This window comes from Terrapene carolina, unplaced genomic scaffold (genome assembly GCF_002925995.2).
Source record: "Terrapene carolina triunguis isolate 2854851 unplaced genomic scaffold, T_m_triunguis-2.0 Scaffold66, whole genome shotgun sequence".
Taxonomy (NCBI): domain Eukaryota; kingdom Metazoa; phylum Chordata; order Testudines; family Emydidae; genus Terrapene; species Terrapene triunguis.
Window position 1 is genome coordinate 84580403 of NW_020664417.1, and position 22651 is coordinate 84603053.

The 22651-nt window shown below is 41.8% G+C and overlaps 1 protein-coding gene across 2 annotated transcripts in view; it reads right to left on the minus strand.

Moving 5' to 3' along the window:
* Positions 1 to 22651, minus strand: part of HTT (huntingtin) — a 193729-nt gene that overhangs the window by 57544 nt on the left and 113534 nt on the right. For both annotated transcript variants that reach the window (XM_024214918.3, XM_024214917.3), the window contains 9 exons: positions 22185 to 22301; positions 14414 to 14536; positions 12755 to 12993; positions 11213 to 11355; positions 6450 to 6657; positions 4589 to 4730; positions 3020 to 3199; positions 579 to 755; positions 208 to 284 (listed from right to left, as the gene is read on the minus strand). In XM_024214918.3, the coding sequence (XP_024070686.2) occupies positions 208 to 284; positions 579 to 755; positions 3020 to 3199; positions 4589 to 4730; positions 6450 to 6657; positions 11213 to 11355; positions 12755 to 12993; positions 14414 to 14536; positions 22185 to 22301 (1406 nt within the window). The remainder of the gene's footprint in view (positions 1 to 207; positions 285 to 578; positions 756 to 3019; positions 3200 to 4588; positions 4731 to 6449; positions 6658 to 11212; positions 11356 to 12754; positions 12994 to 14413; positions 14537 to 22184; positions 22302 to 22651) is intronic.

Below are 22651 nucleotides of genomic sequence, written 5' to 3' on the forward strand. Positions count from 1 at the left end.
AGAGCTACAATATGGTTTCCGTCTTGCAGTACAGAGAGGGCCTAATCATGTTTTAATTGGGTACTCAAGTAATGGCAAATCTTTGCATGCCTCCACTTTCATAGACATAAACTTTAAAAAGGAGTATCACCTCATTAAAAAACATGCATGGTTTGCACTTATTACATACCATGTTATGATGACAGTGACCTATTTCTAATATTTTACCTTGGTGCTAATCCACTGTTTTGAAGATATTCCTGAATTCTATCCAGTTCTTCAACTGGTAACTGAGAAACGCTGTTCTGTAGAAAACAGTGACAAAACAATAGATATGAAGCACCAACATGAATAAAACCATTCATATGTATTTTAACAGACTAAGAAGAGCAAGTAAGAATTATTAAACAATCTGGAGACCATAACACAGGATGAAACTGAATCACTCAGACATGCATGCTAAACACATTCTGTTTTTCACTTGTCACTAAACATCACGGTCAAGTAATTAAAATGTGCTTTAACTTAAATCACATTCAATTATTTGCTAGTATTAGCAATTCTAATTTAGAGACAGGTATATTTACTTTTATCCCTACCTGGAAAGTTGCAGCCAAAAGCATTTCTACTCGACGACAAGCAAGTGTGTCAACCATGCGAGCCAGCACACGGAATGGAGTACACAAAAGCTTGTCCACATACAACATTAACACGGCACCAGACTGGCTGAGATGAATGCCCTCTAAGCATTGCAGGGTCTTCTTTAGTGTTGTTGGCTAAATATTAGAAAAAACAATTGTAACATTTATGTATTTATTTACATTGTTTCTCATCTTATTTATTTTGTACATACTGTAACACAGTTAAATATATCAAAGGTGCTGGAACAACAGATGGACTGTGCTAAACAAGCAACTGGTTCCAACACCTAAGAGCTTACAGACTAAAGGAACAGTGGTTACAAAGACAGTACAGCAGACGACTAATTGAATGTTGTTTAAATAGTAATTTTTACACCGGTTTGAGGGCAGGTGGGTTTTTAATTATTTTTTTAAATTTAAGGAAGTGCGGAACTGGGGTTGGTGAACAGTAACTGGGGTGGTGTTCAATTGTACAAAGCAGCTAGAAAGAAGACATGAAGTCTGAAGTGATGAATGAACAAAATGTGTGATTAGAAGTGGCATAGAATTTAGGGAGCAAGAGTTAGTGTAGTAATAGGAGAAAGTGAAGACAGAGGGTCTGGGGTGGAATTAAAAAGCTCTGAAAGTGACAGCTTGAATTTAAGGCGAAAAGGAAATGAAGCAGACCTTAAAAGGAGCACTGAGAAAGGAAAATAGCATCTGCAGAGTTTTTCAGGATGGGAGACAACAAAAGGCATGTTTAACCATGGAAGGGATAATGCCAGTGCAGAGGTAGAGGAGAAGGGAGGTAAGAAAATGAGAATAATTTTTACACAGGTTTGAGGGCAGGTGGGTTTTTAATTATTTTTTTAAATTTAAGGAAGTGCGGAACTGGGGTTGGTGAACAGTTGGTGAACAGAAAAATAAGTGAGAAGGAGCGCATGGTGGCAGATAATGTGGTTGATAAAGAACAGAAGGGATACTTCAGCACTAGAGATTTGAATGAGGGGATGCACAGAAAGAGAAGGTAAGTGTTCACTGCTGTTTATTTTAATTTTCAAGCAGTTTGTGAAAAGTCTAGTAAAACAGCTTGTAAATTAAAGCACAGCTGTCACCAACCTTCACTTTTAAAAGAGAAACTTGAGTGAATGAACCTATCCTTAAAATAAGTTTAGTACTGTTTAGTTCCCTCAACTCCCAAATACACCTCTACCCCGATATAACACGGTAAAGCGGCACTCCAGGGGGGCGGGGCTGCGCACTCTGGCGGATCAAAGCAAGTTCGATATAACGCAGTTTCACCTATAACGGGGTAAGATTTTTTGGCTCCCGAGGACAGTGTTATATCGGGGTAGAGGTGTATATGCACATTAACCTATTTTCTAGGAAATCTTCCCCTGCTTATGACTTGAAAGAGATGAATATCCAGACAAGAGAAACAGCAACAAGTTCACAAATCTTCATGGACAATGCACAGTCCATTAGTGTAGGATTAGGAAAGAGGGCACAAACCAGGATTGCTCTTTTATTACTCTTTAGTCTTGTTAGGGTCAACATGGAGGTGAACTGAATCCTACTTGTTCTTATGCATCAGCAGCAGAATTGTCTACTAATTTCCAAACATTTGTACACAGCCATTGAAGGCAAAAGGTGCTGTAAAAATGTCACCAAGAGCTTAATTTGCAGAACTTTATTACTTGTGATGATGCATAGGAAGGAAGGAATGTAGATTGAGTGACCCCAGTTGAATTTATCCGACTGGCAGTTGGGCAAAAAAGTCTTAGTACTTTCCATATCAAATATGCTCAAATTATGAAACAAACATGGATGCTTTTTACAGGGTTACTTCTACACCTTTTAATTAGTGTGTTTTCAATTCAGGAATACAATTTGTAGCAAATATACAACATCAGTACAGGGGCTCCTAGAAGAAAAACAAGATTCATGTTGCATTTATGATTTGATTAATCTATAACACAGCAACTGACAAGGTATGTTTGCACTCTGTGGGGCAACAGAAAGGCTATGAAGATGAAAGATTGAGTTTGTGAATAAAGAGGCTTGGGATCGTAAATTAATTTCTCTCCAACGGGTTGTAAGCATGTGGGGAAGTGGACACAAAGTTTTTCGTTATCCAATGTCTAGAGTTTCTTTTTATTTATTAGTTAGTATTAGCTTGTAGGCTCTTTGGGGAGAATCACATCTACCTACCTGTGTGTCTGAGCAGCACTAAGCACAATGTAGTTCAGATGTCAAGAGTTGTCTTTTGGCACCAGTGTAATACATATAATAAGTTATGCACCAACAACACATTTGGTGCTGTAAAAGACCCAGAAAGGAAAAAGCACTCAAAGTGTTTCCAAATACAGTGAACAAGAAAGGCCTAAACTTCATTATTAAAAGGCTCAAGTCAAACTTACAGTTGCGAGGTTCTCACACCGAGACTGAATAGCCTGGATGAAGAGACCACTGGCTGCTGAATTCCTATGAACAGCACTAATAAAGTCTTGTACAGGAGGCTCATGAGACAGATTAATCAGATCTTGAACATGATTCACTATAAGCCATGTCAAGTGTTCTGAATCATGTAGGTTTTGACACTATGAGGAAAAAAGGTAAAATGGATTCCATAATTCTAAAATTACCAATATTACTACCCACATATGCATTTCATTACTAAAAGAATAGCACAAACAATGCAATACCATTTATACACAATTAAAAGTAAGTAATTTTCATTGGAAAAACTGAACCACAATATGTTAAAAATATTCTGTTTACAAGTGTGCACATTTTATTTCCTTCTAAGTTTTATTACTGTGATCGTCTGCATAACAACCAGATCTTTTCTTTCAACTTCATTTGATCCTGTTGCAAATTCACCTGAAGTCATAATCCTCTATTTGCAACAAACTGTTTCAACATCCATTATGTCGTAATCATAAAGACGATGAATACTGGTAGAGAACAACTGGAAAGAACTAGTAAACTCAAAGACCCTGCTTTTATGCAACATTTTTAGTAATAATGAATGATAGATACACATTCAATATATATCAGAATTGTTTCTGCAAAGTCTCAATGTTTGTCTGTAGTTTTTGTTTCCTTTTAAAGTGAATACCCCATATCTTTCGTTGCAGCTGAACTATTTATGCCTTCAACAGTTAATGTTTCTCACTTGAGGCAGAATGACTCCTGTAACGCTGTGTTTGAGAGCCTACGAAGTCTGAAGCCATGAGAGTTGCCCTATTTCTTAGAGCCTGAACAGAACTGGGGAATGCAGTATCAGAGTTAATATATGTAGGAGGATTTAAGGTGAAGAGAGTTTATTCTAATTATGACATGCAGAAACACGCAGTCTCAGAGGAGGGTCTAAACTTTTATAAGCTTCTTAGTCTTCTCCTGAGATCACATATGTAAGAATACAACATTCAAGACATTATTGTTATTTACAAAGAATAACTCTGTAGACAACTAAGATTCAGTGTAGAGACAATGCTTAAGATAATGCATGAGTATCTAAAATAATCACACTAATAAGATATATGCATAGAAAGGAAAAAAGAGCATCCACTTTCAGAAGTGAAAATTGATATATAAAAATTCCATGTAGTTCCCCCCGGAAGTAAATATGACCAGGGCCGCCTCCGGCTTTTTTGCCACCCTAAGCGGCGAAGGGGGGGAAAAAAAAGGCATGATCGCGCCACTTCATTCTTTGGCGGCAATTCGGTGTCCGGTCCTTCCCTCCAAGAGGGACTGAGGGACCCGCCGCCAAACTGCCGTCGAAGACCCCTTTCCATTGGCCGCCCTAAGCCCCTGCTTCCTGCGCTGGTGCCTGGAGCCCACCTTGAATATGACTAAGATCTCTCACATTTCCCTTATTATGATCTACATTTAAAATACTCTCACACTGTACCTCAAAGATAAAGCACCCAAGCAAAATCCCCAAAAAACACTTATAGGCTTAAAATTCACAGTTCTAAACTTACAACATAGTCACAAAAAAGAATGAGTGCTCCTCTTCGTACTATCTCTCGATTGCACATGCCAAATTTGGATTCCGAATCAAATTCATCACTGTCTCCAGATATCTGAGGGCTCAGCAATTTAGTACTGGAAAGACTGTGCCTCCTGTAAGAAAAACATGTTTTATTGCTAATATTTCAGTTAAAGTAGATACTCAATTTCCATTTTAAAAGGAACCCATTTTAAGCATTCCTCAATATGAATTGCTTTGTCATTAGTTCTTTAGTCTCTTGTGGGGTGTTGTGGATTACATCTCATCACTAAGGCTAAGATTTTGTCATGGTTATTTTTAGTAAAAGTCACAGACAGGTCACAGGCAAAAAACAAATTCACAGATGTCGTGACCTATCTGTGACATTTGCTGCTGTGGTGCCATGGTTTTCCCCACCACCATGATGGCGGGGAGCTGTGGGGTTCCCCCTCTGCCCACGACGGCTGGAAGCTGCTGGGTGAACATATTTCCCAAAGAGAAAATGGGACACCCGAGGTGTCCCCCTCCCCCCCACTCCCAGTGGCCTTTCCACCACTCCTCCTGCAGGAGGCTGTTGCCCGTCGCTGGAACCCTGAGGAGGGCCCCCTCAGGAGTCCATCACCTGTCACTGGAACCTTGCAGGGGACCCCTGGCGCTTGCCAGGGCCCCGCTAGCTGCCAGCTCCAGAGTCCCGCAACCACTGGGGCTGAATTAGAGAATGTCATGGAGGTCTCTGAAAGTCACGGATTCCTTGACTTCCGTAACCTCTGTGACATAAATATAGTCTTACTCATCACCCCTCTTGTTCAATATGTATTACAATGTAGCTGACAGAGGCACCTGCAAGGAGACATGGCCTACAGAGCCTTCCATGTAATGATAAAACCCAGTACTTCTTTCCATCCAGCTACAGTGATTGAGCATCTAATCCAGTGTTGGGCTAAGAAAGACACCCAATCCAGACAAAAGGGAGTTGATGTTGGTAAACTGGGGGAAAACAACAGGAAGAACTGACAGAAGTTCTATTAGCCCTCTTAACTGATACTGTATGTCCCACAGCTTGTTATTCAATTTTGTAATTTGGTTCTTTATTTAACAGCAGCTTTCAGACAATCAAGTTGCAGCTAGGGCCAGGACCACTTTTTCTAATCTAGATCTGACTATGTTTGGGGTCTTTTCTTTCAGATACAGATCTCACAACTGTCATCCATTGTCACTCAGAGTCTAGACAATGCAACGCTTGTACTCTACCTGTCTACCAGATACTATATTTTAAGACCCTTTGGAAGCAGACCATTTCAAAAGGGATTTGTTACGCAACGGCTGCTTAGTGAACAGATCTTTCCATTAATATACTCCACCAGAGCTCCATGATCTGCACTCGTTGTGTAGCAGTTGGAGGGTGAAATAAGATGTTGATATTGACCTATAAAGCCATAAGCATCCTGGGATCTGACAAGACAGCTCTTTCCCCTACGTAGTATTTCCACAGTTGTAATCAGAGGCACTCAAGGTGGAATACCCTCCCTTTAAAAGGAGAGAGAACAATTGGCAGGGAGTTCTACCTGACATGCCATCAAGTGTGGAATACACTCTCTTTTGGTCTAAATTAGTCAGACTTTACTGATCTCATCGAACACTGCAAACATGGTACATACTCCTTTACAAGTACAGTAATTTCTTTAAGTGGTTCTAATGCATATAGTACTCAAATTCTTAGCAGCTGAGAAATTCATATAAGCTACATTTTAAGAGTCTTTTAATTAACTGTAGAAATTAAAAATCAGTATGATAGACAGTCCTATTACATATTAAAAACAGCCTTACTTAGTTCATATTAAAAACAGCCTTACTTTGGTGTTTGATGCACCTCTGACCACCAGCTGTAGTTAGTGTAATTGACAAGAAGTAGGATTTGACACCAGAGGAGCACTAAAGAAGGGTGTGTGGGAATCATGAACTGAACAAGACCACTCAGACTCTCAAGGGTATAAAAACTACCATCAGATCCATCTCCTGTAAAAAGCCTGCTGGCAGCAGCTGTGATTCTTCTGAACATCCCTGAAAACAAACACACATACGTTAGGGGGAACCATATATGCTACCGCTTGTACTGAGAATTTTAAAAAAACCCTCATCAGTTACACAGCATTTGGAAAATTTAAACTGCTTCATTTACAACCAAGCAACCTAACCCTCAGCATTCCTGTGAGGTAGATAAATTAGATTTTCCCCATTTATAAATGGGGATATAGAAGCAGAAATGTTAAATGACTGTCCAGGGTCACAGGGCAAATCAATGACAAGAACTGGAATTAAACTGAGGACTTCTTGGCTCTCAGCCTCAGATTCAATCCTCTAGATCTCAGTCTAAAAACGTAACACTAAAGTAATTAAATCATACCACAGATGCACATCTTAGTTATAGTAAACGTTATAAAAGTCACATGTATCAATATTTTATTCTTCCTGAAATTGTTGCATTATTAGCCAGGGTACATTATTTGTAGTGAGGTAGTGCGCAGAGGCCCCAATCAAAATCAGAACCTCACTGTGTTAGGTACTATACTTACAAAGGAAGATAGAATGCAGGCTCCTTTGGGTAGGGACTACAGTGGGAGGTTGGTAGACTTCTCTGCCTAGATAGCTATTGAGGGTGTTCCGCAGGCTACACCTATCCTACAAGTGATTCAGCAGCACAGCTGAAGTGTTGCAGCTATGCCGCTGTAGCATTGTAGCATAGACACTCCCTATAGCGAAGGAAGAGGGTTTTCCATTGCTGCAGTAAATTCAGCCCCTGGAGAGGTGACAGGCAGGTTGATAGAAGAACTCTTCCATTCTTTTGGTGTCAGTACCGGAGCTTAGGTCGGCTTAACTATATCTCTCAGGCGTTTGAATTTTTCATATCCTTGAGTGATGTAGCTACATCGACCTATGTTTCAGATGCAGACCAGGCCTCAGATAATTGTAATAATGCAGTGGCTACAGGACTTGGATGTAAAGTTTTGTGCAACAAGCAAAACTATTAAATGAGGGGGAAAAAAATCTTTGCTCTGTATGCTGAGTGATGATCTGCAGGGTGGAAGCAGTTGTGGCAGAGCTCTCCTTCTGTGACCTCTTGTCCTTCAGCTTGCTCCTTTTATCCCTTTTGCCACAACCGGGGAAGGGGAATAAATAGATGGGTGGAGCTCAGAGAACAACTCTATTCATGTAACAAAGCCCCTTTGGTATTCTTAAACAGAGAAGAGTGGGGGGAGGGGAATAGATTTCTTACAGCTGCTGCAGAATCAACTATAAATTCTAGAATAGCAATGGATAACAAAGGAGCTCTGCAGTGCTGCTCTGTTTGCATGGTCAGAATCAGAGCATCAGAGTGAAGCCGTAAGGGCCATAGGCCAAGTCCCAGAGCCATGTGGACAAGTCTGAACTGCCTCCGGTATTTGGAAGAAGAGAGGAACAGTGCAAATGTCTCACAAGGGGACGATATCAGAATCCAGAAATGCATGTTGTACTTACTTTCTATTAGTAATATCATCCCCGAACTACTACCAACCTGTTTTAGCTAGTTGCATGTGCAGTAAGTGTGACATCTAGTGACTGGACATGGTGATGCACATAGCTATTAAAGATATCTACCTTAGCTTTGTCCTCTATTTATCCTACCTGTTTAAAATAATCTACTGAAAGCTTGAAACTGTAATCTGCTAGTTTCAGTAGTACTCACAGTGTGTTAACAGCTATACACAAAAAAATATATAGTTCTGCACTCCCGAAGAGCTCACATTCTGAACCAATATAGCACAGAGGCTATGGAAAAGGACTAAGGGCGATATCCGGCTACACCATAATACACAAGTTTGACAGGACATTTTTATATTCCCAGACATAAACTATATTAAATGCAGCTAAGTTAAAAGTATATATGTCAGCAACTTAAGGATTAAAAAAAATTACAGTGTTGTGATAATTACAACAAAAACAAGCTTTACAAACCTGGGAAATTCAGGGTTAAGGTTAAACTCAGGATAATTCTAAATCTATTAAGTCATGAAAGTGCATAGTTAAGGCATACAAATAACCTTCATACCACCCTGTAGTGGCAACCTACAATAAACATACAGTTATTAGTGCAGAATAGTGTTTGTGGTCCTAGATGAAACTGATCCTTAATATTAGGTATTAGATTTTTTCATTTCTCTCTCTCTCATGGTGTCACTAAAGAGCAGAAAAGATTGCTTGCGGGCCTTAACAGCATTTCCATTGAGCGGCACTTCCATGTGCAATATGGCTATTAAGTAAAAGCTATATACATACACACTCCACACATTACATACACCCTAATACCATGTATAAATATTCATATATAACTCCACACAAAAAGTTTTGTTAACTCAAAGTTTAAAGTTAAGATTGCTAGACTTCACACCCCACCAATGCAATGTGAGTACGGGTATTTCGGGGTGGAGGATAGGGAGGAGTAGAAATTCACTCTGATGAAACTCACCAGAGTGGAGAACATATCTAGAAAACAGGAGGTACCAGAGAGGAGCTAGGGGAACAGGAAAGGAGGGGTAGTGACAGAAGAGATAAGGATAAAGGAGATAGCCCTTTCTGTGGTTTGCCAGAAGGGAGTCTGGACTGATGGACTAAAGTCAAATAAGGACTAGTCTCTTTCATATACCCAATGACCAAACAGGCAAAAGGAAAGACTAGCCACAAATAGGGAGGATACAAATAAAAGAGAACTATAGGCATAGATTAGCAGTGGGGTCGGGAAACAGGGTTGAGCAGCAAATCTTCCAGTTGCCCCAGTTTCTGCTGCAGAGCCCAGTTCCCTCATTTCATGGGCCCCCACCTCTCCAACACCCACTTCCCAAATCCGTGTCACATATAGAACAGTATTTTTTTATTTTTCCCGTTCTGTATATAATTGTTCAGTTTTATGAATGTTTGTTTCAATCATTATTTTACTGATGAAAATGAACCATCATTAAATATAAAGCATAAATAAAATTTTTAGTTGGAATAAGCAGTAAGTGAGGGGTGGAGAGAATAAAATTGCCCCGTGGGGCCAGGGCATAGGTCTCTGCTATGGGACTAGGGAATGGGGGCCACTATTTTAAATAAATCTTGGAAGTGGTTAAAGTCATCCGCAGTGGTTGGGGGTGGAGGGCATAATTGTCTCGTCCACTGAGGAGGATGAATTATTGTTGGCTGGTGAGGTGTCAGGAGCAGTGTCCTCTTCCTGCTCTGCCATGAGTTCATCCCTTGTCTCAGTAGCTACAGTCTCCAAGGGTGGAGGCGGGGATCCAGCATCTTCCCTACATGGGCTGGGCCGCCTGCTGTAGTGCCTTCTGTAAGACCTCCAGGGATCCTAGTATGGCCAGTACCCAGAGAAGGTCATGGGTGGTCCCATATGTGGACTGTGATATTAATGGTTCAGCTGCCATAGGTGTTCTAATCGGGGAGGAACCGTGAGGGGAGAATACCCCTTCAACCTCCTCATCTTCATCGCTCAAGAACGGTGGTGCTACTGGAGATAACTGTTGCTCCGGTACCGACAGCCCCAGTGAGACGTCGGTGCCCAAAAGAGGGAACTCCACGGTCAAGGAGACCAACAGATCCTTCTGATGCAGAGAGCTTCGTTGCCGAAGAGTGAGGTGCCAATTGAATCGGGAGTGCAGTGTGCTGAGCCGGTGCTGGTGCAGTCTGTCGGCGCTGTTGCACTAGCAGCATTCGGCTGCAGCATCGTAATCAGAGCAGTTGTTGGTGCCATCTCCTTTTGCACTGTAGATAGTGCAGTGGTGGAGACACACCCCAAAGTTTTAGTCAGGGGTATATAGTAAAAATCATGGACAGGTCACGGGCCATGAATTTTTGTTTACTGCCCACAACCTGTCCATGACTTTTACTAAACATACCCGTGACTAAAATGTAGCCTTAGTCATAAATGCTGAACTGTGGTGCGGCCGGCACTGATGAGAGCGATTTGGCCAGGGACCATTTTCTGCTGGTCTGCTCTCTATGAGGCGAAGAGTATGTTCCTTTTTCGTCTGGCAAACACTAAAAACTCTCTGGCAGGGAAAGAATTGTATAAAGTTGTATGACAGTTATTATTTCTAAGATATTCGAATTAAAAATATACAATATAAACGTTTTCTTTTCTGAACACCATCTTCAGTGACATTATTGGCCCGCTGGGAGGATTTGAGGACTGGCACTGGCCTTAAGATAAATTGAGTTTGAGACCCCTGGGGAAGGTGATTGGAAATCCAACCCAAGAGTAACGATGCGCACTGCATTTCTCAACTGGAGCTCTTTTGGACATTTAAAAGAACAATGTTTAATGAATAAAAGGTCACCAGTTATAGTCTGCTCTGCTAAAAGGGTAGAGTCTGAAAACAGGTCTTGAAGCTGTGTATACAATAAAAAGTCTAAAGGAAAAGAAGACTTTGGGTTCTGACATGGACACAAACTTGGGAGAAGAAAACATATTTTATATGCAGCCAATATTCTCAACCTAAACAGATTTTAAACTCATTAAACAACTGATTCAGAACTGAAAAGAACTCTTATTGTCATCATGGCATAACACAACTCATTTTGAGACTATTACCTGATTTGAAGATATGTATTAAACACATAAGCAATGTGCCCAACTCTTGGCAATAGAAAGTGTGCTGCTGTTCATTCATGTCCACTTTCAACTGTTTTGTAGCAATGTCTTCCAATAGAATGCCCACTAATTGTAACAAGAACCTAAAAAAAACCCCACACAACACAGTCAGGAAAATAAACACATCAGCTTATTTCCTATCTGTCCCAACCAAGGTTTTTACTACTGAGTTAACAGGTTTCAGCAGGTTGACCTGAACCAAATACAATCCTGCTTAACAGTGCCTCACTTTAAAATTTTCCCCTTAAAGTTCTTCTTGCTTCCTCTACCCACAAGGAAAAATCTCAGCTCCAGCTTTCAGACTCATTTTCTAGTGTAAAAATTGATTAAAGCAGAGTATTTGCAGTGTGTTTAAGGGTCCAGGTCTCAGTTATGCAAAACCTCATCTGCCATCAAATCACAGATGGTCACTGTTTCATTAATCACCATCCTTGCAATCAACATGAATCAAACACCTAGAACCCTACCCAATGTGCTATCCTTCCAAGAGACAACAGACAAAATGAGGGGCATCAAGACTAAGCCACTCACAACAGGTTTCCACCTTACACAAAATCTTTCCCATCCACCACCACAGACATGAAAGACCCCAAGTCTTCATAACCAAAGACTCCCCTTTCTCTATCAGCTATACATATTCCTAGCGTAAGATATCATTGTGCCACCTAAAGGTGGCCAAAGGAATATAGTCACCCAAATAAAGGCCACCAAGGAAAGCTAAAAACCCCACCCAACAACCGGAATCAGACTAACAATCCATTCCACAACCATTCCCCAATCCTTCTCTTAGCAAGTCTCAGATCCAGTAGGATTCCCAGTCCAAACGTTACGCCAAATCACAACTCCTTCCCGCTCCCCCGAATGAATTTGTGGATAAAAGCCATAAGGGTCTTAACCCTCACCTGGAGGGATAAAATCCTATCTTAATTCCTTCCCCTGCAGTAGTAGGGTATTTCCAACTCAAACACATCCAAAATCTCTCTTGAATTACTTTGCATAAGTCTCTAGATTACAACCTATCCTTTTAAAAAGAAAGCTGATCTTCCCCTTCCATGTTCTTCACCCTTTCACATGCACAGGAGGGGAAGTCACCTAACTCATCACACCCATATGCCACTGAGGCAACAATGCAGAGTACAAGCTAAAGTAAGGGAGAAGGAAGAGTCAATTCCCAGGGTGAAATCCTGGTCCCACAGAAATCAGTGGTACTTTTCACCTCAGTATGGGGAAAGAAACCAAAACAGCCCAAAATTGTTAAACAAACATACACACCTCCATCCTATGTAATACACCCATCAGCACTGCGTCCTATTCTACCCCTCAACCTTGCATCCAACCTTAAATCCACCCCCCATGTTCATTTCAGGTAGCATCCAGGTAAATATAAATGTTATGTTTCCATATCACTTGTCACTCTTTTAATACTTAATACTTCACCAAAAGTTTTACAAAAAACCCCTATAGATTCAGAAGACAACATACCTAGAAAATGTCTCTTCAGGCAGATATTTAGCCTGTTTCAGCTCAATTTGTTCTTCAGGTGTGGGTACATTATTCTCCCCATCCCTTAGCCTATTAATTGTTTGACATGACAATAAGTAAGGGGAGAAAGAAAGCTCTTGAATACGAGATAGAACTATATCCTCTGTTGATTGTGAAATCAGAACTCTAAGGATAGCTAGGATACCAGATATCCATAACTGAACAGTGCTCACTGATGCCTAAAAAAAACCAGAAAAATAAAGCAGATTAAGAGATTAACAACTGCAATAATGTAATGGAGAACTGACAACATATTAGATCTTATAAGAAGATCATTCATAAAGATGTTTATTCAAAGAAGTGAACATATATGAGGTAAAGTTTTCTACCTTCTCTTCTGCCACTATCATTGCTCCCAAGAGCTGAATGCCGATGGTAGCTCCTGGAAATCAGTTTGGCTTTGAGAGCACTCAATACTGTGTGATCTGGGGAATGTGTACTTCTGCAACCCTTTTGTGAATAAAGTTCTCACAAAATACCTCCATACTTTCTCAAAAATGAAATACATGGGGGGGAATCTTGCTTTGTTACACCTTAATATTTCAACTAAAAAAAGGGTTTAAAATTCTGCATGAGAAAAGCAGAATTCATAAACAGGGCCCTACCAAACTCACAGTCCATTTTGGTCAATTTCATGGTCATTGGATTTTTCAGCTATTTACAATTACAACACCATGAAATTTCAGATTTAGAGGTCCTGACCCAAAAAGGAGTTGTGTGTGGGGGCGAGGGGGTCGCAAGGTTATTGTAGGGGGGTTGTGGTACTACTACCTTTACTTCTGCACTGCTGCTGGCGGTGGCACTGCCTTCAGAACTGGGTGGCCAGAGAGCAAAAATAAGGACGGCATGGTATGGTATTGCCACCCTTATACCCTTATTTCTACGCTGCTGCCTGAAGAGCTGGGCCCTCAGTCAGCAGCCGCCCATCTCTGACGGCAGCAGTGCAGAAGTCAGGTGTCATGGTATGGCATTGCCACCCTTAATTTTGCACTGCTGCTGGCGGGGCGCTGCCTTCAGACCTGGGCGCCCAGCCAACAGCCACTGCTCTCCAGCCACCCAGCTATGAAGGCAGTGTAGAAGTAAGGGTGGCAATAAAACAATCCTCTCTGCAACACCCTTTTGAGTCACGACCCCCAATTTGAGAAATGCTGGTCTCCCCCATGAAATTGGTATAGTATAGGGTAAAAGCACACAAGACCAGAGTTCATGGTCCGTGATGTGTTTTTCATAGCCATGAATTTGGTAGGGCCCTATTCATAAACCAGGTTATGGAATTGCTCTTACATCAGGAGACTCCCCATTCTTCACTCAAATTACAAGTAAAATGATCTATCCAAAGGCAAACTAGTCCTCCTACTGAGTTCTTCCCTATTTCTGAACATGTTACCAAACTAACTTCAGCAGGATTTGGGAACAGAAATATACACATTGCAGAGGATTAAGAGAACACTCACTACTGTTTTGCCATATATGAAAATGCTGAACTGTCTTGACAGAGACAGAGTGGAGGATAGTCAGAAATGTGTATGATATAGCCACTAATGCGTTAAAGGCTTCAACATCAAACAGGTAGTGTAATCTCCTTCACTGGTCACTTACCATTGTACAGGGAGTAACAAACATACTTCTTAAAAGCATGTCCACAGGACGGAGGGATGAGGGAGCCAAAATTTCAAATAAAGTGTTCAATACTCCCAGAGCTTCATGGGAATCTATATGCATCTGTTCAAAAGAAAGGAACAAATTTTATATTCACCATTGAACACAACAACAAAAACAAAACACCTCCGTGCCTTGATTATTTTTAGTATGATACGTGTATGTTTCCTATCCAATAATGCTGCACTTCAATTTGATAACCAAGAGAGATTAGAAAACCCATAAGGGGTGAATGTTAAAAGCAGGTGCAGCCATTGTTATGCAAAACATGACAGACCTCGAGAAAGCTTAAATTAAAAACTATAAAAAAGTTTAGAGTGTGTGTGTGTGTGTATATATATATATAAACTAAACTTTGTTATAGTTTTTAATTTAAGCTTTCTCGAGGTCTGTCATTAATACATGTATATGTATATGTATGTATCACACACAGAGTATTTGGTCAACAATTGCCCAAAAACTAATTATTTTGGTTTTGGCTCCATCTAAAAGCAATTGTGGTTATCTAAAAGCAATTGTGGTTACTGGGAAGGCATGCATTAAAAGGGTCATCAACTTGAAACCCGAGTTAGAAATCATTTCAGATAGTATCCCTGCCCCCCAAGTGCTAATTTTGTAGTTTTACTACCACATTTTCTTATTTTTTTTAAAAACACCTCTTCCATTTGCTATGAGAAAAACCTATCTAAAAAGGAGAAATAATGATACTGACTATAAACAAAGAGCTGCCAAATGCTTAAAATAAATTAACTAGAAAAAATAGAAGGGATGAGGGGAGTTTTTTCCTACTCTCTCTGACATGGTGATCTCAGGTATTACAATAAGTAAAAATAGTTTTAGACAGAAGAGACATTTTTTCAGTTGTGTCCCTTCACAATTCTAACATTCTGGGGAATAGATTGTCATAACCTCTATCCTCAATCTTACAAAATACTCTAAGGTGCACATTGAAGCTAATATTTAAGTGGTGATTCAGTACTCGGGGGTAACAGGGAAGCCTAACGAAGTGTGCAAGTTTTCAGTATGAACACAGTAAATGAAGTTGGGCTCTATCAGTATTCCATGCATGCGTGCCATGTGCCCAAATCTGAAAATTCTAACAAGCAGTGTCTGTTGGCCCACACATGCACAGTAGTTCTCCTCGTGCTCCAGACCAAGGGCATAAGAGGCAGTGCAGGCCAATGCCCTGCCAGTTCTTCTCCTTACCACGAATCCAACAGAAGATCAGATGGGAAACTCTTCAACCTGTCACGACTTAAGTCAAAGACTAAAGTCAAAAAGGTGCTAATCAGGAACTTCTATTCACTGATGATGCTGCCCTCATAGCCCACAATGGCGATCTACTACAAGAACGTATGGACTGCGTTTTCAAGTGCTTGTCAGGCGTTTACTCTCACCATCAGCATTAAGAAAATAGTTGTGTTAGGGCAGGGGGTTCCACAAGCTCCTTCAATCACCTTGAACGCAAACCAGCTAAAAGTAGTCCAGAAGTTCAGCTACTCACGTTCTACAGTGACTACCAACCTCTCACTGGATGAAGAACTAAGTGTTCGCATTGGAAAGGCTGCCACCACCTTTAGCAGACTAACTAAAAGAGCATGGAAAAACTCAAAGCTTAACATCAACATCAAAATGCTAGTGTACCAAGTTTGCATCCTCTGCACTTATGTATGGTGGGGAAACATGGACAGCTTATGCTCATCAGGACAAAAGGTTAAACAGTTTCCACCTACACTGTTTATGCCGCATACTCCACATCAAATGACAAGGTAAAATCACCAATGCAAAGGGCAAATTTACCAAGTGTGACAGCCCTAGTCAAGCAAAGACAACTGCGCTGGTTGGGCCATCTGCTTGGATGGAAGATGGACGCTTACCCAAGGACATGCTAGATGGGGAGCTATCATAGGGAACAAGAACAACAAGATGTCCCAAGCTTCACTATAAAGACACAGGAAAGCGAGATATGAAGGAATTGAGAATTGATCCTGACTGATGGGAAACCTTGGCAAGTGAGCGTAACAAGTGGTGCCATTGTCTCCCTCAGGGCATCAAAGTCCATGACCGGAGCTGGCTCCTATAGGAAGAGAAAAGAGCCCATAGGAAGCAAGCAGCTCCCATATATTTGCAACCACGTGACAAAGATCATACAAATCTCAGATTATACTATTCAGTCACATTAGACATTGCAATCCATCTACATCATAGGCTGCAATTCTCACCACCTCTCGCAGATGAAAGGATGCCAACAAATATGACCTGAAGCAGAAGGGATGGAAAGAGGGTAGCAAAATACAGATAGGGACCATACATCTTGAAGCACTTCCAGTTACACCTAAGTAATCTTCTTCCTCATTCCACACATGACAAGCAGTACTCAGACTGGAGAGAGATGTGATGATGCTGACAGCAAAGATGCTTGAAGTACTACAGTTCCCACTGCTGCATCTGCAGCAAAGGACTGAACTAGTGCATAATGTTTTGTGAATGGAACTCCAGGTAGCTGCTCTGCATATGTTCAGTATTAATGCTTCCTGCAGGGATCCTGTAGAAAAAGTTTGTGCTCTGGCTGAGTGTACCCTCTACCCTGCAGGTGGAGGGAGATGCGCTAATTGGTAGCACATGATGATGCATCCAGAAATCCATTTAGAGTTTCTGAGAGGATATAATGTCCTCGCAACCTTTCTGTTATGGTGAGAAACAGGGCCGGCTCTGGCTTTTTGGCTGCCCCAAGCAAAAAAAAAAAACCTGCGGCGTGGCCGGAGCCAGGGTGCCTCCCTGCGCTGCAGATGTGCCCCGGCTAGCAGGGGGAGGAGGATGGAGGGGAGTAGAGAGAGAAGGGGGGCGGCCAGGGCTTCAGCGGGGCGCTGCCATGCAGCCCCAACCGGTGTGCCGCCTGCCGGGAGGGCTCCGAACCGCTCCGGTCGGCTGGGAGGGAAGGACGCGGGCTGCCCTGCCAGGCTTGCTGCAGGGCGTGCCCGTCCTCCGCGCCACCGCCCCCTACAGGGCGGCCGGAGCGTAACACCACACCAAAAAAAAAAAAAAAGCGGCCGTGCCGCCCTAGGATTGGGCGGAATGCCGCCTCGTACAAGCTGCCACCCCAAGCACCAGCTTGCTCGGCTGGTGCCTGGAGTCGGCCCTGGTGAGAAATAGTCTTGGTGATTTTCTTGTGTGTCTGGGCGGTCTACCTGCAAAGGACCAAACCTGTCTGACACCACGGGAATGAAGTCTTGGCTCTTCAGCAGTGGCATGGGGCTTTGGGAAAGAAACACTTAAGCAGATAGTTTGATTGACATAGAATTCAGAAATAACCTTTGGGAGGAACGTAAAACTGGAACATCTATCTACTGGAGATAGGAAGGCACTGATCATAGTGAGCTAAATGTAAAGATCTGAGTTTTTCTAAAGACAAGAGATAGTCTAAAACAACTAGAATATCTGCACTGCTTGGAGAAGGGCAATCATGCTGAGCCCAGGTAGAGAAATGTCTCCATTTAGCTAGGTAGCAGGTCCTAGTTGAATCTTTCCTACTTTGAGAAGGATAGCTTGGACAGATGCTGAACAAGAACAGTCTAATTCTGATGCCCCTCCAAATATCAGCCAGGAGGAAGAATGGATCTGGATTGGGGTGTCTGATTCTTTCCCCTTCTTGATTTAGTAAAGCCGGGAAGGGGCAGACCCTGATAGGAGGGCAGACAGACATTCTCTGAAATTCCACAGGAACCAAAACTGTCTGGGTAAGTTGCCTTGTAGGAAAAAGATTCATCATAACAGAGGGAAAGTCATTTTCAAGACCTGTGGTAACAGGGGAATGGGAGGAAAGGCATATCTGAGTTTGTCTATCCATGACAACAAGAAAGCATTGCCCTGTGCGCTGTGACCCATAGCTCATCTGGAGCAATATAGGGGAAGTTTTTTGTTCATTTGGAATGCGAAGAGATCCTCATGAGGTGTTCCCCAGAGTGAATATCTCTGGACAGAGCTGTGTATATTCCACTTGCGGTCTGCACAGAAGCTTCTACTCAGGTTGTGCGCTAAAGAGATTTGAGCATTCAGAAGGTATGCAGCTTGGATGGTGATGCAGTTTCTGATGCATCAGTCCCAAAGCCTTACTGCTTCTAGACAGAGGAGAAGAGATCTTGCTTCACCCTCTTTATGTAAAAGACAGTGGTGATGATGTCTGACATTACTTGGATATACACTGAATGTATAAATGGGAAATAAACTCCTGCTTGCTCTCAGTTCTAGTAGAATGAAAACCAGTCTGGCCTCTGATGGGGTCCAGTTACCTTGTCTGGTGTGGTTGTTCAGGTGAGCACCCCAAACCAGAAGGGATGCGTGTGTTACAATGGTGACATGGAGGAAGGGAGTGTTGCAGAGGATGCCTACTCTCATTCACTCCAAATCCAACCACCAGGTAAGAGAGGCAATGACCCTGGTGGGAACTGTCACTCTGGTGTTGATGTGATCCTTGTCTTGTGAGTAGACTGACCGAAGCCAGGCCTGCAAACATCACAGATGAAGCCTGGCGAACAGTGTCTACATAAGTGCACAAGGCCACATGGCCTAGAAGAGCAAGGCATACGTTGACCATAGCACAGATTACTCACAGACCAAAGACTAACAGATTACTTATTAAATGAAATCTTTCCATGTGGAGGAAAGCTCTTGCTGAAATGAAGTCCAGTATCACCCCAATCAAGTTTAGAGTCTGTGTGGATGTTAAAATGGACTTTCTTTGTTGCCAGTGCTGCTAGAAGATGGAACAGGAACAAAGTCGCCAACCTGACCTCTTGGCTGAAGTGACCCACCAGGAGTCAATCGTCTCATTTGGGCTGCCACCACAAAGAAAACCTTTGTGAAAACTCTGGGTCCTGTTGCTAGTCCAAAGGGAAGGACTCTGAACTGGAAGTGTTCCTAACCCACTCAAAACCAATTGCTGTTGGATGGATGAATATCTAACATGAAAATAAGCATCCTTTGTATTGAGAGCTGTGACCATGTCCCCTTCCGTAGGGAGGGGACTATCAATGCTAGAGTAACCATCTGACTGTAGGCTTTTGAATAAAGATCTTTAATTGTTGAAGGTCCAGACTGTCTCCACCCTATCTTTTTGGGGACTAAAATATGTGGAATAGAACATGCTCCCATGATACCAAGGTGACACTCATTCTATTGACCCTCGTTGAACCCTAGTGAGAGTGGTTCCTGAAGATGGACCAGGAAGTGGGTTTGTGGGCAGGGAGGGTGAGAAACCTAGAAATTATCCATCAAGAATATTCCAAGACCCAACTGTACACTGTGACTGAGTCCCAATTGTAGGCAAAAAGTGAGAGATGGTCCCCACAGAGAAGGGAGGTAGAAGTGGTGGCATCAATAGTGATAGGTGGATCTCGACTGAGGCATCAAAAGTAGCCCTTAGGGGGTGGCTAGGAATAGGCAGAGGTCATGGTAGCAGAGGGAGCTGAACATTGAGGCCTCTGAACCCTCTGATGTTTAAGCAGAGCCTCATCTGGACCCTGGTGGTACATCATCTGTAGAGGGGGTGGCTTTGGCCTATACACCTGCGTCTGATGTTTTCTCCTGGGGATTAGGGTGTAAATTACCAGGGACCGTAGAGTCGACCTTGAGTCTTCCAACAAAGGGACTCATCCATATTCTTGTTAAACAAATCTGACTTGTCTAAAAAGAGAGGTTCTGTATGGTGTTCTAGACCTCTCTGAGTAGCCCCAAAGAGTGAAGCCAAGACTCACACCTCATAACTATGCCAGTGACCAAGCCACTGGATGCTGTGTCCGCTGCATCCCCTACAGCTTAAAGAGAAGTCTTAGCCACTAACTTGCGCTCCTCTACGAAAGACTAAAATTGGGCTTTGTCCTCAGAGGGAAGCTTGTCTTTAAAGTCAGCCAGCCTGGAGTAACTGTTAAAATCATATTTCACTAACAAGGTCTGACAGTTAGCGATACAAATTTACAGACTTGTAGAGGAAGACCCTTCCCCCCCCTCCACCCCCCAAGAGGTCCAACCTCTTTGAGCCCTTGACAGCTGTGGTAGTCTTGGGAGGTTGTGATCATGCTCTCCCTATGGCTACCTGTACCATCAGGGAGTTCGGAGCTGGGTGGGGGAAAAGAAATTCAGCCCCTTTGATGTGGATGAAATAGCATCTCTCAGACCTCTTACACCTAGGGACACAGGGGCTGGGGTATGCCAGACCACTATGGCTGGCTCCATGATGGCCTCATTACAAGAGAGCACCACGTTGCTTGGACTTATAAGCAGCAGAATATTCAGGAGTCAGTGCTGGGAATCCTGGACCTTCACCATTGGTAACCCAATGTGTGTCTCGCCCAAGCAATAGAGAGGTGTTGTTGATTGTTGCTCACAGAGAAAGAGCGAGGGCAGGAGACGTATTACTGAACCCCTGGGCACAATCCCAGGCCACATGGAGGCAGTCCCCAGTGCACAGAAAGAACAAGCTACACTATATTATAAAACTAACTATGCTAATATAAAACTATTTACAATAGCCATTTACAGGGCATCAAAGAGAAAATCTGGAGAAATCTGTGGACACAGATTCTGACTCAGGCCATGCGGTGAGTAAGGAGGAACAGGAGAGGCGTCGGCCCACACTGCCTCTCATGCCATAAGTCTGGAGCACAAGAACTACTGCGCATGAGCAGACCAAAAGACACTGCTTGTTAGAATTTCCAGACTCACACGCATAGCACACGTGCACCCACGTGTGGAATACAAACAGGGACCAGCACTCAAATAATAAAATGAGCTTCATATGTTGGCCACCTTCAGTTTGCACACAGATCTCAGGTTTGGCTACAAACTTATATGCAGCTCATGAGGTCTCCAACCCTGTAAATTACTCTGCACCAATGGACTTCAATGAGTCTCCCCACAGCAGCTGGGATCTGCCTAAGTGGAGTAATGAGCAATAAGGTCCGGATAATGCCAGTTTTGCCTGTGATCCAGGTCCTGACAACACTTAACTTCTCCCATATTCAGCTATGTCATAAAATTTACATAAGTGCAATTTTGTCAGACTAAGTTATTTAATAGAGAAAATAAAGACATCTAAAAATGTACCTTAAAAACATTAAAAATAAAGTTAAACAGGCCATTACAGATGACCAAATCCGTTTCAAATTAACAAATTTCATTGCAGTTTTTATTTTGTTCATTAAAATAGGTTGTAAAATAAGGTCACTGAACAACTATTATATTGTCTGATTATAATGCCAAACAATGACGACATTCTGTACGTAAAGAAGAAAAAAGGCTTGATACCATATAGTAAGCATGGTGAGCTGGATTAGCTATAGAACAGAACAGTGGTCATGACTCTTAAAGCAGTTATGGACTTAACTCTAAGCTGAGATATATTAGAAGACACTACAAATAGTTTATCTACAAAATTAGTCTCTTGTAATTTTAAAATTATTTAAAAATGACATTAATCTATAAGTACATATGAAATTATTCAGAAATTGTTCTTCATTATCAGCCCCATTAAGAATGAATGGGATGCCTTATCTTGAACACTATATTTACAAAGTCTTTCATATATACAAACCTATTTTAGTAGAATAGTTTCCAGTATTTATATTTACTTGCAGACTGTAGGCAGAATATTGCTTTCATGTAATAAAAGCAAAATTGATACATAAGAATAAAATCAATAAAGTTAGATACTAACCTGTTGTTTTGCTAACATTGGGAGAATTATATCTGCTATCTGTCGGGACAATCTTTTCCATTTGTCTTCATTCTCTTTGTGGCACTGTTGCAGTACTAGGATGAACATCTCCAGCACCTGAAGAAAATATCCCAACACCCCCCAAAAAACCACACCTGCACTTTAGAAAATGGCATATTTAAATAGTACAGTTGAGGGAGGGAACAGTTAATAAAACTATCATTTTCCCCCAAACCAAAAACTTATGCAAGGTGTTTCACAAAGATGATTTAAGATCATCTTAAAATATCATATATACTGTTCTCCTGCTTCACCTGACCTTTCATGTAACAGAGTAAGAGAGACAGTATTCCTATTCTGCTCCACTTAGATAACATTTTTACGCATACAAGAAATAAAACTACATAAATCCAGGAGAAGAAATGAAATATAGGTCTATGACAATAGCAAAAAATTCACTTCAGACT